We start from the raw sequence: 14,662 nt of genomic DNA on the forward strand, positions 1-14,662 counted from the left end.
AAGGCAAAGGGCAGCCTTGAAGCGTGCAGAAAGTTGGGGGTTCACTCCCTCCACTCTATTGGCAAGGAGCTTCTGTGGTTGCTGTAGTGGGTGGTTGCTCCTTTGAGAAGATCAATAATTACTTTCAAGGACCAGGCATTTCCTGGGGGATATCTGAAGTTGGGAGATGTGCAGGAGAGTGGGGAGAAGAGAAGCTGTACAGCAGCCAAACTGGGGGAGGAGAGAGGAACAGAACAGATGGGAGGGGGAGGTGAAAGAGGGGTGGGAAGCAGTGCATATACATCAGTGACCAGAAGTGACAAACTGCTTTTAAATGATTTAAAACGCACAAGCCTTTTCCTGATACTGCTATTCTGCAGAGCTGCTGGCAGACTGATGGCTTTGCTCCTTAATTAGTAAGGAATGGGGCTGCTAATTGGCAGGACTAGTCTGAGTCATGGGCTCAGCCTGGGCTGCAGCTCTGGAGCAGCAGGACCCACAGCTGCAGCTTTGCATTCAGTGCCATGAGCTGTGCTGGCTTGCAGAAGCTGCCTAGGCTCAGTGGGCTAGCATGTGGGAGCTATGGGACCTCCCCAGGTGCAAACTAGTCTGTTTTTGCTCTGCAGTGTGTCACCTTGTACCTAATGAGAAGTAGACTTCTGTTTCTGTTATCCCTGCTGCTGCTGTTGCAGGTATTGTTCCTCTCCCTAGCTGCTCCAGGTTGGGTGCTGCCAGCTCAGCTGTTGTTGATTCTGTCTCTCTTACCTGTGGCCTCCTGGGCTGCCCCCTCCCTTCCAGCAGCTGGTCCAGGTTTTGCTGATCAGCTGTAACCCAGGGACTGGCTGGATGACTTCATTTCAGACTGACATCAGAAAAACAGCAAGGTTGCATTCCTTCCCATATGGGTCTAGGGTGTCAGGGACTCCCCCTCCCCACCAATCCTGTATCCATTAGCTAAGTCTCTTTATCTGTCCTATCACTTATTCATGATCATCTAGATCAATCTGTTGAAAAGTGCATTTGCTGAAATCTGATCCCGGCTTTGTCTGGATTGCAAGGGCCTTTCTAGCCCAGTCTCTGCTGTGTGGTTTGCAACCACAAAGCCTGTTGAGGCTGGGAAAGGAGCTGGTAGTGCAATGCTGCTTCCAAGCCTAGGAGCGTATGGATCCATTGTCAGGAAAAACACAAGGCTTGGAAGGCTAATACCCACTGAACAGCCATGGTATGCCAGGAGGACAAAGGTATGTATATACACAATACTTATAGCTGAAAAACTTACAGCACCCACAGAGATCTTGTGCTTGGACACACAGTGCAGGGGTATACATTTTTGAGACAGCCCTGCCCCTTGCAGAATGGCTGCAGCAGTGACTGGGGGTAGTTACCCAAACCAAGGCAAGAGCCTCTTGTCGTGTTGTGTTTGCAGCTAGATCTGGAGGCTGAGCACCATGTTCATTCTAAAGAAAACTTTACAAAAACATCTGGTAGTGGAAATACTGGACAATTGTGTGCATCTTTCATACACTGAAAGGTGTCTTCCAACTGAAAGCACTTTTCCTTTCTGAATAACTCCTGGAAAACTGATGTGCCCATCCTGGTTAGTGCCCCTGCTGAGCATGCTGTTCCTGGGAGTTCCGCAGGTGCGGGGTGTGTGAGTGCTGTCAGAGGGAGGCAGTGCTAACTGTCCCCTCAAATTCTGTGCAGCTGGGGCAGTTCATTCTTGCTTGTATGTGGGAAGAAGGGAGTTTCCAGAAGAGAGAGGACATCCTGGGGGAATGTGAAGATTCGAGGGTAGTCCAGACTATGCAGATTGGAGAACAGGAGATGATGACTTGTTTCTCAAGTGCGGTACGGTTGCAGAGCAGTGGCTTGCTCACATCAATCCTTGAATGTGTCCCCTGCTGGGCTGGGAGGCTCCGGAGGGGCAAAGGCACCTGCAGGTGCAGAGTTCTATGCCTAGTCCTCTGGAGCTTGCTTGGCCTTCAGTAGCTGGGTAGCCCATGAGGAGGGTGCACCTGCTGGTGGCTATATGCTCTGCTTAGTGCGTGGGTGTTTTGCTTCTGCAGTAAGGGTTGTGTGCTGCTTGTCTGCTTCTGTGCCCCTTCCCTAGGGTACAGTGTGCAAGGTGTCCCTCATCCTTTCCCTGCCAGCACAGCGTACTGCATCTGCTGAGAGGCAGATACAGGCAGGCGAATGCAAGAGGGAACTTCTGGTATCAGTCACTCTAAAAAAGGCACAGAAGGCCAAAGAACTCTGTGGCTTCAATTGATTTCTTGATAGCATGGATACCAGGAAGTGTTATTTATTTTCAAGTCTAGGATCCCAAAGTGCCAGGTGTTTATGTGAACAGAGAAAAATGATATCTTGGAGTTTGCTGTCCGCGATGGAAGACATCATGGTGTGAGAGGGTGAGGCAGTACTGGTGAAACACCACTCTTGGTATGCAAGCAACTTTATTTTCTAAATTATAACCCCATGTTATGGGATCACTTTTCAGGATTGTGCTTTGCTATGCGCTTTGCGGCAAGGCCAGTTCCTGGGCAGATTGTCACTGAGGCCATAGGAATGAAGATGCTGGTCTCTGAGAGTTTGTTTAACATCAGAGTGACCTATGCGTGCTACAGGAACTGTGGTACATTGCTACATTATTCTTTCTTACAGTATTTGCTGTTGTTGCTCCACTTAAAAACAACACAATCCCCCTAATGAACTCCTAGTTAAAAGAATTGGGAGGGGATGAGCTATTATCATTATATAAGTTACCTGTATCGTCAGTGTTCAGCCAGCTTTATTCCATGGAAAGCAGTTACACAAAATCATCACTTCGCTGTTCCTTAGCTGTCTTATAAGGTGTTCTCTTTAAATCGGTCGTTGCTTGTCGCTTCATTTTGTTGTTTGTCTCTGCATGTGGGTGAGATCTCCTGTATGTCAGTTTGAAAACTGAAGGGTTTTTACTCTTGTGCTGGGAGAGCTGAGGTTTCCTGGTGTCTGTGGGAGCTGGGAGCCCCCAGAGCTGGCAGGTCGCTGCTCTGCTTTGCTGCCCGTGCTTCTCCCGTGGAAGTTCTGCCTTGCTGCCTGGCAGTTCTTGGAAATTTTCTGCTCAATTTAATCCTTTCACCTGATCAATGAAATGTGTGGTATTGGGGGAGAGGGGAGTGATGTGAGGGCAGTCTCCTTGGTGTAACCATCTGTTTCTGTATTTAGTCTAGGGTCCTTGGGGGATTTCTTGTTTGGAAAAAAGAGCTGATGGAAAGAGATGCACTAAACAAACTTGGCCTTTCAGGAAATGGGGGCTATGCTGGGCAGAAGTTACAATAATTATTTGCTCTGTGGTTCCTATTCTGGCTGTCTCAGCATGATGTTCCTTCTGGAAACAACATAAATGGGTGCAGTTATTCTACTGGGCAGAGGCAATTGCTGTTGTAAAAACAGCTACAACACCAAAGTAAACTGAAGTAAGTTCTGGGCAGCTGAAATGCCACAGTGCCTGGGAATTTCATTGTGTTGCCTTCTACTCCTTAGCAGCACACAGAAGGATCTGCCGTAAGTCTGTAGGAAATGGTGCAATATTGTACAAAAGAACTGGGTCTCCTTTTGGGAGAATTTGTTACTACTTTTGTACGTGGACTTCTGCTGGGAACGGGGTCTAGGTCATTCTGGGCTTTCTGATAATTTCTAGGTGTTGAAGACACCAGAGGGTTCTCCTTGTCCCTCTCCCCACTTTTTTTCCCTCTAAATTGTACCTTGTATGTAACAGTGTTCATGCTCATGGAGTGTCTCTTGTGTGTCAGGTTATCAACTGCTGCTATCTCCAAACTAATTTCCGAGCTCAGGGAGAGGAAAGTGTACGTAACTCAGCCCCCCTGGTCTGCAGGGACAGACCACGCATGGTTCTGCAAGCACGGCACACTCCTAATGCTGGTGTGCGTGTGTGCGTGCCATGGCATCGGGGTGCAGGGGAGTGCTGGCTCCTGATTAAACTGTGCTTGCCTGCAGGCTCTCAGCTTTGTGCTTCTGGGTTGCTGGTGTCTGAAAGCACTGAAATGCACTCTTGGGAATGAGTGTTCATAAGCATATTGGAAAACCTTTTCTTTCATACCACTGTTGGGAATTCCAGACGCAGCTTTGCTGTTTTCTGACTCTTTGATCTATACCGTGATGGTAGTAGGAGCCTTTGGTGAAAATAGCATAAAGATCTTCTACTAATGTGTGTTGCTGTTCGTATGTTTATGCAGAATAGTCAGAATGTGATTTGGGAAATGGATGATTTCTCAACAGCAATGTCTTGCCCAGATGCCTCAGGACACTTTGTCTCAAGCATAAAGAGTTTCAGAAAATGTAAGAGGATGAGATTAAGACCTTTATATAGTTCCTCAAAATCTGTATTCAGTGCATTGCTTACCAGCTCTCTGGGATCTTGAAACTTGAATTTGTAAAATAAAAAACAATTTCTTTCGATTGCTGTTGCTTACTGTCCATGAGAGTGATCTTTGCGCACCATCCTTGGTTTAGGTGCTGATCAGATGCACTGGTGCCTTTCATTCACTTTCTGAGGGGAAATTAATCTGCCTGTTGTGGAAATTCTAGAGAAGAACACAGCAGCAAAGCTAGAATTATGTAGGTCTTTTTTAATGTCATTAAACCCAGTTCCTTTATTGGGAGGACTGGAGGCTGGCCAATAGACTTATCTTCTACAATAAGGAAAATCCAGGGTACTAAAGTGTTTAAAGTAGTTGAAAAAACCCCACCTAAACTAAAATAAATCATTAAAAATAGAATTAGCGTTCCACATTTTGTATAATGTAATATAGAAATACTATTGTCTCACTTCAAACATAATAGGTCTAGAAGCAAAGAGCTAATGGTGCTGATGAGTTTAAGAGGATAGGAAGGGCTTTTATAATCAATAACTTCAGGGCAGAAAACAAATTAGGAAGAATGTAGGTCTATGAATCAATGAAAAACAGGATGGCCTTAACATTACTCAACAGTTCAGCACTTTGGCTTTTTTCTCAATACGTATCAAAGCAGAGTTTATGAGGTTTCTATAGGGAGACATGGAACAGATTAGTTTGCAATAACTGAAATGTGATGTGATGTTATGCCAAATTCTGTGTAATTGTGGGTCATGCTCTCCCTGATTCGCCTTCATGCTCCTGTTCTTTCCCTTGTACCCGGTCCCACGGTCAGACAGGGCAGAAGAGGCCAATCCAGCAAACTGATTTTCCCTGCACTTCTTTGGTAGGCAAGCAATGAGATCTGCTGCAGATCTCTGTATATATGTTACCAGAAATCTGGTTTTGTGCTCAGGATTGTCTTGAGAGACAATGAGCAACTAAGCTGTAGTGTGTGTGAAACTATCTATGTGATCAGGGCCATCCTATATACATCAGAGAAACACTCAAGTCATGTCATTTGCTGAAGGAAATTCTTGCAAGAGGCAAACAAAGCTCTGTGAAGTCTACTTAGCTGTTTGATGTACAGTGGTGTGTGGGTGTAAGAAATTGTAAACATGCTTTATTTACATTTTCTATTATTATTATTATTATAGCATGACTTTTAATGACCGGCTATTCCAAGTTTGAAAATATTTAGACAATTGACCCACTGTTCTGTGTGTTTGTATCTTTCCATGACTCTTTCTATAAAAATTGATGTTTCCTTACGCTAGTTTCTGTATGAGGCTGATTAAAACTGCTTTTTCTTCCTCTCATGTTATGTTAAAAAGTAAAAAAAAATAATCAAACCCAGTTTCTCTGAAAATGTAAGTAGGACTTGCTTAAAAATTTGAAGCAGCTGTAGCTTGGAAGTACCCCCTGAATCCCGCAGCTTCCTCCAGCTTTCCCTGGGTGTTTGCACCCTGTGTGCAGATCTTGCAGGCTTCAGTTCTTTCTGATGGGAGGTCTTCTGTTTTTTTGCAGGGTGCCAGGGTATGGCTGCGGGAGCAGGACCAGCTGCAGCCATGCACTGTCAGCTCGTGTGCGGATGGAAATGTGCTCTTCACTTCAGATTACGGCACGGTAAGTGAAGTTTGCATGACGCTGTAGCCTATGCAGAGTTGCAAGATGGACTTCTTTTTCTTGCATGACCTTCATGTTAAAAGGAAATGTATCAACTGAAACGCTACAATTCTGTCTGAAAAGTGACAGGGCTCTGTTGCAGACCGTGCCAAAGGTCTAACAAAGGTTAAAAAGAGAAGATTGTTCTCTTTCTTCTGTTAATTTGTTTGCCCATTTCACTTCACTTGTTTTTTCTTGTGCTGTCTTTGAAGGAGTTGCATTAACAGCCTAGCAAAACCATTATACTGGTAAAATGCTCCTAGGAAGGAGGCAGCTCCACCAGCTCAGCAGCCTTTTCTGCCAGAATGTGCTTCTTGCAAGCTGTGTTGCTGTGTAAGGGCTGTTGTGCTCCCTACCATGTGCTTCAGCAGCCTTCGCCATCAGCCCTCTGGGCCAGGGGTACGTGGCAGTGAGCTCCCCGCTTCCATGTCAGCCGGCACCATCAGTGCAGGAGCTGTGCGCAGGACAGCTCGACAAGGCAGCGGAGCCCCTCTGAGAGCAGAGCTTTCTGCCAGTCATAGGAGCAAGCTTCTTTCCTCCCTCGTTTCCAGCCCTGTGCTCCTTGTGGTTCCCTGGCAGGCCTGCTGCAGTGCTCGTGGAGTAATATTGGTAGGAAGGGACCTCTGGGGATCATCCAAGTCCTCAGTGAGTCAGCTGAGCTTGTTAACCCTGGGAACACTATTCACTGCCTTCACTGAGGTTCTTGGTGAGTCAAACTGGTGCCTGGGCTGGGAGGAGGATGGGGAAATGGGCAGGACTGGTGCCCTCCAACAGTGAGCAATTAGATCTGCTCAGCTGTTTTGGTGAACAGTGCTCTACAGGCAGCTTCTTTCTTACAGAAAATTGGACAGGGTTTTACAGCCTCTTACCTGGCAAACAAAGGAGGGCGCAGGGGGAAAGGGGATTTAGGGCTTCGGCTTGTGGAGAGCCATTGCTAGAACTGTCATATTTTTTAGTCTTGCTTTGAAAGGGCTAGATTTCAAATGATCATTACTTTTTAAAGAGCCTAATTTTTTTCTTAGTCAGAAACTCACCCAGCAGACACATAAGTTTTCCATCTGGTCACTCCAATCTCTCAAACCCTTTCTGGAGGAGTTGCATTGTTTTGGGAGTGCTGGATAGTCACTAACTCATGTTAAGAGCTCACAAGGGAATTCATCACAGGTATTGCAGCAGCCTGTGGAGGGTCAACAAATTATGAGTACTTCTGTCACTCTCCCAGGCTTGCTCCTGTTTCTTCTGATATGCTTCTGTGGCCTTGGAAAACCCTCCAAACCCACCTGGCACCTCTGAAAGGACATCAGAAATCCCACTGATTTCTGATGCCAGCTGAGTGGGTGCACCCACTGCCAGCCTGTGTCTATGCTAGAAAAAGTGCACAGGATAATGCTGGGTAGAGTCACAGGTCTAAAAAAAGCTGGAGTTGTTTTTTTTTCCTCCATTAAAGAAGAAACCAATAGGCTGAAGGAGCATGTGCTTTATGGCTTGTGTAGAAAAAGCACATGGTGATTGTTAAGGGGTTGAGTTTATTCAGTGCCCTGCACAACAGCTGTCCTATGTGCTTCTCTTGCCTGCTGCCTTTGTTGCTTCATAACTGTAGGAGGGACTGGCTGTCCTACCCCAGGTGAAAACTCAGATGAAAACATCTTCACTTTACTTTGGGTTGGATGGGCCAGTTGGTCCCTATGATTTTAAGGATCCCTGAATCTAGTGTCCTGTTTGCTGTGACCCATCATCCCTGCATCTCGGTGAGGTGAGAAGTGCAGTCATGCTTCAGAGCTTTTGCTGTTTGTTTTCACTTCCTTAAAAACACCTCAAGCAAGCAATCCATTGGAAAAGTGACTTCCTGGGAGGAAAGGTGGAGCCAGCACTTACACAACAAGATTAGAAACCATTGTCCAGGCAGACCAGCTGAATACTTTATGGATAACTTAGATGCTGGGTGAGAGCTTTGCTCACATGCTCAGGGTTGTGCTAATGGATAGATTTGAGGTTGAAAAGGAATAATTTCTGCCTTACTCAGCCTGGTGAACAGGGATGGCAATCCTCATTTTGGCTGTCTACTGGCCATGCTTTGCTTTGTTTCTGACCATTGCAGGGGCTTAGAGAAAGTCCTGGTTATTTTGCTCTGACCATGGACTAAATCTGAGACAAAATCAGTTTATCCTGGGGGAAAGTGGAAATCTTTGACTGTGTTGTGAGGTGCCTGTGTGGTATTTGATGGCTTGTTTGTAGTTAGACTGACAGCTGATGTTTTTTCTTCCCAAACAATAAAGATCTGCTTATTAACACATATAACTTTCTGTTTAAGTATTTACTTGTTGAAAAAGGGATATTCCAGAAGCAGCTCTGCTGAGACTTGCTTCAGGCAAAATAGCCATCATCTTCAGCTCAGTAGTGCAAGCTGCTGAAGCCAGCCTGGTTTACCTTGATGGGGAGGATGTTCTTCCGAACTGCTCTCCTGGAAGATTGCTGGAGAGGTCCAGAAGTGAGCTGGGCTAACAAGAGCCCTTTTACTGGGGTGGCTGGAGGTGGGAAAGGGCCTGGCTGGCCTGGATCAGTGCAGCACCTTGCAAGCTCTAAGGGTGGAGTGTCATCATGTCTGGGTCATGTTTGTGTCTCAAACCTCAGAGGTCCTCACGGAAAGCCCCTTTGATACAATCTTGGGAACAAAAACCCCCACCACGTCTGTCTCCAGGACCATGGGTGATCCCTGCAGCCTGTTGATGATACAGTGACTGGAAAGTTGCCTCTACCATGGGGGGCAGAGGACAGATTAAAAGTCAACTCTCTCTCAGTGCCAGGAAAGGCCTGAAACCTCTCCCACAAGCCACAAGTGCCTTCCAGAGGCACAGAGACTCCATATCCCAACTCTCAGTGGGGCTGGAGACACCAGCCTCTGCCTGAGGAAGGGTGGGCTGCTACAGGTTCAGTGATGAGCAAAGGTATTTGGTGAACCTCCCCAGCCTCAGGAGTGGACAGATGACGTCTTGGCCTCAGCTAGGGTGTCAGTGGGGCATCAGAGGGCTCCTCCAGGGAGTATATTTCACCTGTGTGGTGTCCAGAGGGTACCAGAACCAATGCTCCTAATCTACCCCTGGCAGTCCTGCCAGACCATCTGCTTAACTCCTTGAGAATCTTGGACCGGATTTTTTTTTTAGAGAGGGATGACTGAATTAACCCCAATCAGGTGGCTCAAGACATGTTTAAGAGGTGCTGCTGTAATCCTTACTTATAATTTACTTGTGTATTTAGGGCCCCTGTTGCTCTTCAGTGTCCCATTTTCTTCAGTGTTGCCTACAGATGGAATTAAAACAAGCTCTGACCCATCATACCAGTATTTTTCATGCATGGCAGCTTCTTGGCACAGGTGCTGCCAACTGCCTGGTATCTTTTGGGACACTTGTCCACTCAGCTTTTTCCCTAGATGTTTTCTTAAGGTTTCTCTTCTGGCCCAAATGGTCACAAGTGCTGACAATGCAGTGGTAAATAAGTAAGTACCAGGCAGATGTGAGGAAAGATCACATCATACTGTTTTGGAATTGTCCCCTTCCAAAAATTGTCCAAGTCAGCAGAGAAGAGAGAACCGGGGTGGTCTGCTGCCTCATGGTTTGCAAGTGCTGTGGTAATTTTGCTCCTGGCAGTCCGGTTCACGTTGTGCTTCTGAAGCTTGTACTCTGCCCTAAATTTAGGTGTCTCATTCTCCCTTCCTGCTCCCACAGTCCTTTTGTGGAAGTGCCCGAGGCCTCTGCTCTGAAGAATTAAAAAAAAAAGTTTTTTGTTTTTTTGGGGCCATGCTTGCAGAGTGGGGGATGCCGCTGCTGGCAGAGTTATACCCCTCTGATACCCGAGTGCAGAAGTGGTGCAGAGAAGCCTGGAGGTGGCCTGTGTACTGAGGTTGGCTTTGTTCTATGCTGTTCATGAATGTGAACTATGTATCTTTGAAAGCCTCCTGGCTGGCAAGAAAATTGGACTGTGGGGCAGTCTCCCAGTGGAAGAGACCGAGTCCTTGTCACATTAGGTGTGACTGGGCAGACCTGAGTTGAATGCACCTGGGGACATGAACCCACTTCTCCCCAGCTCCCTCCAGGAACAGAGCTGCTGTTCTGACGCATGCAAGCTTTTGCAGGCATTGTGGGGGTCTCGTAAAGGGGTCCTGTGCCAGGGCATTCCTTCTGTGCACTGCCAAGGGTGCAGGCTCAGGGCTGAGAGGGGTGCTTGCTGGGCACCTGCAGTGCGCTGCGGCAATGAGTGCCCTGCAAGGACTCACGAGGGTGGCTCCTCGCCGGAGGGGGCAGGGTGACCTCATTCTGTCTTCAGCCTGCAGCTGCGTGGATGGCCTCTCCCTAGCAGATACAGCAGCCCGAGGACTCCAGGAAAGCAGGCAGGAGAAACCAGTTAGATGAATGCTATAGATCATGGTTCATTCCCTATGGAGTCTGTCAGTTTCTTGCTGGCACCTAGGAGGGCTGACAAGCAGGGGTGGAAATGAGATAGAGACCAGAGCCCCAGAAGGGAAGGAAAAGCCCAGTTTCTTTGGAAGGGTTACTGAGGGCCAGTTTGCTTGTTTGCTTCTCCAGACTGCCTGTATGAAGTCTCCTATCTGTCTGTCTTGGGTCTTACCATCTAGCACAGCTTGGGATGCTGGGTGGGAGATGGCACATGGTTGAATCCGAGAGTGGGAAGCAACTGAAATAACTTTTGTGAAATGCCATCCTCGTGCTTGAGGAGGAGGAAAGAAGGGCTGGGATGTGGCTATGGTGGAGGGGAACAGTCACATAATCTCAGCTGTGTTGAAGGGGGTGAAGAAGGTGACCTGATAGCTGAAGAGTGGGTTATTGAGGAGGAGGAAGCTCTAGCAAGAAGAAAGATGCAGCAGTTGAGGCAAGTAGAGTGCAACTGCATAGAGAGGGAAGTGGGTACTTCCCAAAGCAGTGATAGAAGTTAATAGCTGTCACTGTACAAACATTTTGAAAGCTGCATTGTATACATGCATGCCAGCATGCACACAGGATGTCAGTACTTTGTCTTCTCATCTGCTTTGCTTTCCTTTGCTCTTGACATGGCAAACCTCTCCCAGACACTCTCTGGCTGCTCCTATGGAGAGTGCAAGGCCAGACTTGGAATGTGAATAAGCTTTGTCCCAGCATCCCCTCAGTCAAAAACATGATCTCATCTGTATTTTGTGAAAGACTGTCCCTGGTCTCTTGGGAGCAGCTGCCATCGTCATTCACAGTCATGAGTGCAGTGTGTAATACCTGTACAGCCTAGTGCAGCTGGAGGCTGGTGCCATGCTCCTGCTAAGGGGATTTTCGTAAAAATCAAGTAACCTTGCATTGATCTGTCCCTGTCAGTAGCAAAGGTGATAGACTGACTCTGTAGGAAAAGTAGGGATTGTGCTGTATGGTTTCTGACCAGAGTGCTCAAATATGTAGGAACAGAAATGGAAGAATGACTATAAAAATATTGAGCAGATCTGTGCCTTATTCATTTCCTTTTCCAGTGCTGAAGGATAAAGCTGTGGAAAGGAGCACATTTCTGGTAGGGAATCAGACCGTGTGCCTAGGTGTCATGAGCTTATTTGCCTTTCTTCTCATTCTTCCAGGTATTCCAGTATCCCAGGGCCTCTCTTTCCAGAGAAAAAGTGTTGCCAATGCACCAGACCAGTGTGGATGGGGTAGAAGACATGTCCATGCTGGGAGATCTGCATGAAGCTGCCATCCTGCTCAACCTGCACCAGCGCTATCAACAGGGTAACATCTATGTAAGTGCTCAAGCTGGGCCACGTCCCTTGCTAATTATTCTTGTTTCGCTTCGGGGCTGCCACTTTGCATGTGAAATACTGATTTTACCATTGTTTCCTGAAAGCATTGTTTCATGTGGTTAGAAATGGAGGTTTTTTCTGCCTTGTCAGCTCCATCAGCCCTGTAAGATCCTATCCCTACCAGAGGGACCTCTTTGCATCTATAGAAGAACTTCCAAAACATGAACATTCACCTCTAGGCCTTGTGGCAATTCTGCAGCTCTGTGTCCTCCATGAACATCTGTGTTTTACAAGCTGGCATTCATGTTCCCCACCTTCCCCATTGTTGCTGTTCAGAGGTTTATATGGCTAAGCAGACTGGAAAGTGCAGCATACACAGGTTGCAGCTGAGTATCCCTCCTGATCTGGACAGACAAAGCTACTGCTCAACAAAACTAGGAAAGCAAACCTGTTGCCTAAATCTGCTTTTACAAGCAGTTGTACCTTTTCTGAGTTGCTCTGCTCTCCTTGCACAGGTGAATACTCAAAGCATCTCGTAATTTCCCTCTCAGGCCTTCAGGAAGGAGGCAAGCATCAGAAAATGGACCTGAGAGGGAAAGCACACCTGGGATGAGGCATCCCTGGAGTGCTGGAATGGCAGTGGGCTCTGCTGAGACTTGAAGGGGACAAGGAGTGTATATTACAAAGAGTGTCATTTACCTTGGTAAAAACATTACCTTGCTTCACTCTTACCTTGTTTGTCCATGCTACATACACCCAGAGCTTTTTGGATTATGACAGGAAAAATGTAAATCTCTGTGTTGCACAGTAACTGTTACCAAGGCAACCAAACCATATATACCTGTATTCCAGGAAATGATCAATAAAGTGACCCTGTTTCTGAACCATCTCTTGCACCAGGATGCAGAGGAGGCTGCAAATTCTCTCTTTGTTGCTGTAGACCCTCTTGCCTACTGTCTGTCAACACAGCCTTGTGATCTTGTGGCAGAACCCACGTGTACATGCTCTTTTGATGGCCCTTGGTCCCTTTTCAGTCTATGTCTTGCACTAGAAATGCCACAACACCAGCACTGTGACAGTGTCACAGCAGCTGTATCTCCTTAGGCCTTTCCTCTAGCTCTGATGTGTCATTCCTTCATTAGTTTTGTGCCTTCTCCATCCAGGTGTAAAATTTTAAATAGGATGTCATTTTTTGCCTGTGCATAGTGCCTGAATGTGTCAGCTGTGCACCTCAGATCTGAATTTTTGGGGGTTTTTTTTGACATTTATGAAGGAGCCAGACTTCTGTAACATGCTCAGCACTGGGAAGAACTCCTCAGTGAAGGATTGTAAGCCCCTGCTGGAGTGGGACTGGATCTGGGTATATGTTTGTGCAGCGTCTGACCTGGGGGTCACCAAACTGTACAAGTGCTGTTTTGCATTTCTGCAGTGCAGACATTAATATTGCAGTTACCTTATTGCTAATTATAAGTTTTTGCCATGGCCCAGCTGCATATAGTTTTCATTTAAGCAGGAATTGGGAGTGTCAGCTGTAGTGTCACCTAACGACTTGCGTGATCTGTGAATACCATGAATGTTACAGGGCTTGAGTTCATTTAATATGATCCTCAAGGGTTTCCACAGATAGAACATAGTAGGCTAAGGTCGCAGATGAAGCTGTACTTACAGGAGTTATGCCTATCAGTCAGGGCCAAAAATCTTTCTAAGGAAACATGTGAGATCAGAAACAGGTGAAAAAAATAATTGTTTCCTGGAAAACAAATTCACCTGAAGGAATGGCCATGTGTGGCTTGTCCTGCTCTACAGAGTCCTCTGCAGATGACCACTCCTTGCTAATAGAACGGCTGCTATATTGTCTATAAGGGTGATGAGGACACTGCAACTGAGAGCTGGAAAAGTTTCCTAGAAACACCTTTGAAAGAGATGGCTGTAGTGGAAGAAGTTTCTGGAAGGGACTGTGGTGGGAGCTCTGTTCCTTGGGAGAGCTGAAACTGGAGTGGGAAATACAAAATGAAACATCTGAGAGAAAAAATGCTGTGAAGTGTTAGGATGGGCATCTCTGTCTTGTAGTCTCTGAACGTCTGTTCCCCCACTGCTTGTACAGTGCTTTTTCTTGATCCATGTTTTCTCTCTCAGTGCTTTCCTATTTCCTCCCACCTGTCTTGCCAGAGATAATCTGCTTGCTTATTGCTTTCATCACCAATTAATTCTATTTCTGCCCACACAGATCCATCTCAGAGGGTCCTCAGGACTTGTTCTTACTGTTCATACTGATAATGCAATTAGGCCTAGGTGATGTTACCCCCCCCGATGATCTCTGACTGCTGCTTTAATAAATGAGCCTTAAATATTTTGGTGACTACAGCATCTTATCAATCTGGCTTCTATCTTCAAAGCTTGGCTTTGCAGTATGGCCCCAGATTTCATTTGGCAAGGGGAAAGCATGTGTTTTGTCACCAAGTGTTTTGCTTACAGCTCCAATGGGTGCATGCAAATCCTTGGATATGTATGTGGTGACTCCTAGTTCAGGGTTTGGAAATAATACTAGATGTTGTCCCTAGTCACAAAGCTTGGCATATACTGCAGCAATCTAAGTGTTCCCTCTGTCACTCCTAGTAAGAATAGGTATTCCTGGAGTACAGCAGTCCCAGATGCCCCTGTGAAGGAGGCCCCCGCACCAGCAGCAGGATTTAAGCTGGATGTTGACCATATTACAAAGTCATTGTTAGGAGAGAGGAGGCACCATTGCTCTGAACTGCAGCTCTGAGAGTAACTGGATTTGAGCTGGTTGGCTGAACTGAAAAAATCATGCCCCAAAAACCAAAATTAATTTCCTTCTGACTTCACAAAAGAATACAGT

General features: G+C 46.5%; 1 protein-coding gene across 1 annotated transcript in view; it reads left to right on the top strand.

Moving 5' to 3' along the window:
* The window catches only part of LOC119152196 (unconventional myosin-X-like), a 93,687-nt gene that overhangs the window by 8,141 nt on the left and 70,884 nt on the right, over positions 1-14,662 (top strand). Inside the window, 2 exon segments of the mRNA XM_037397105.1 lie at positions 5,901-5,999; positions 11,644-11,802. Coding sequence (XP_037253002.1) covers positions 5,901-5,999; positions 11,644-11,802 — 258 coding nt within the window.

The sequence above is a fragment of the Falco rusticolus genome, chromosome 8 (genome assembly GCF_015220075.1).
Source record: "Falco rusticolus isolate bFalRus1 chromosome 8, bFalRus1.pri, whole genome shotgun sequence".
NCBI lineage: Eukaryota > Metazoa > Chordata > Aves > Falconiformes > Falconidae > Falco > Falco rusticolus.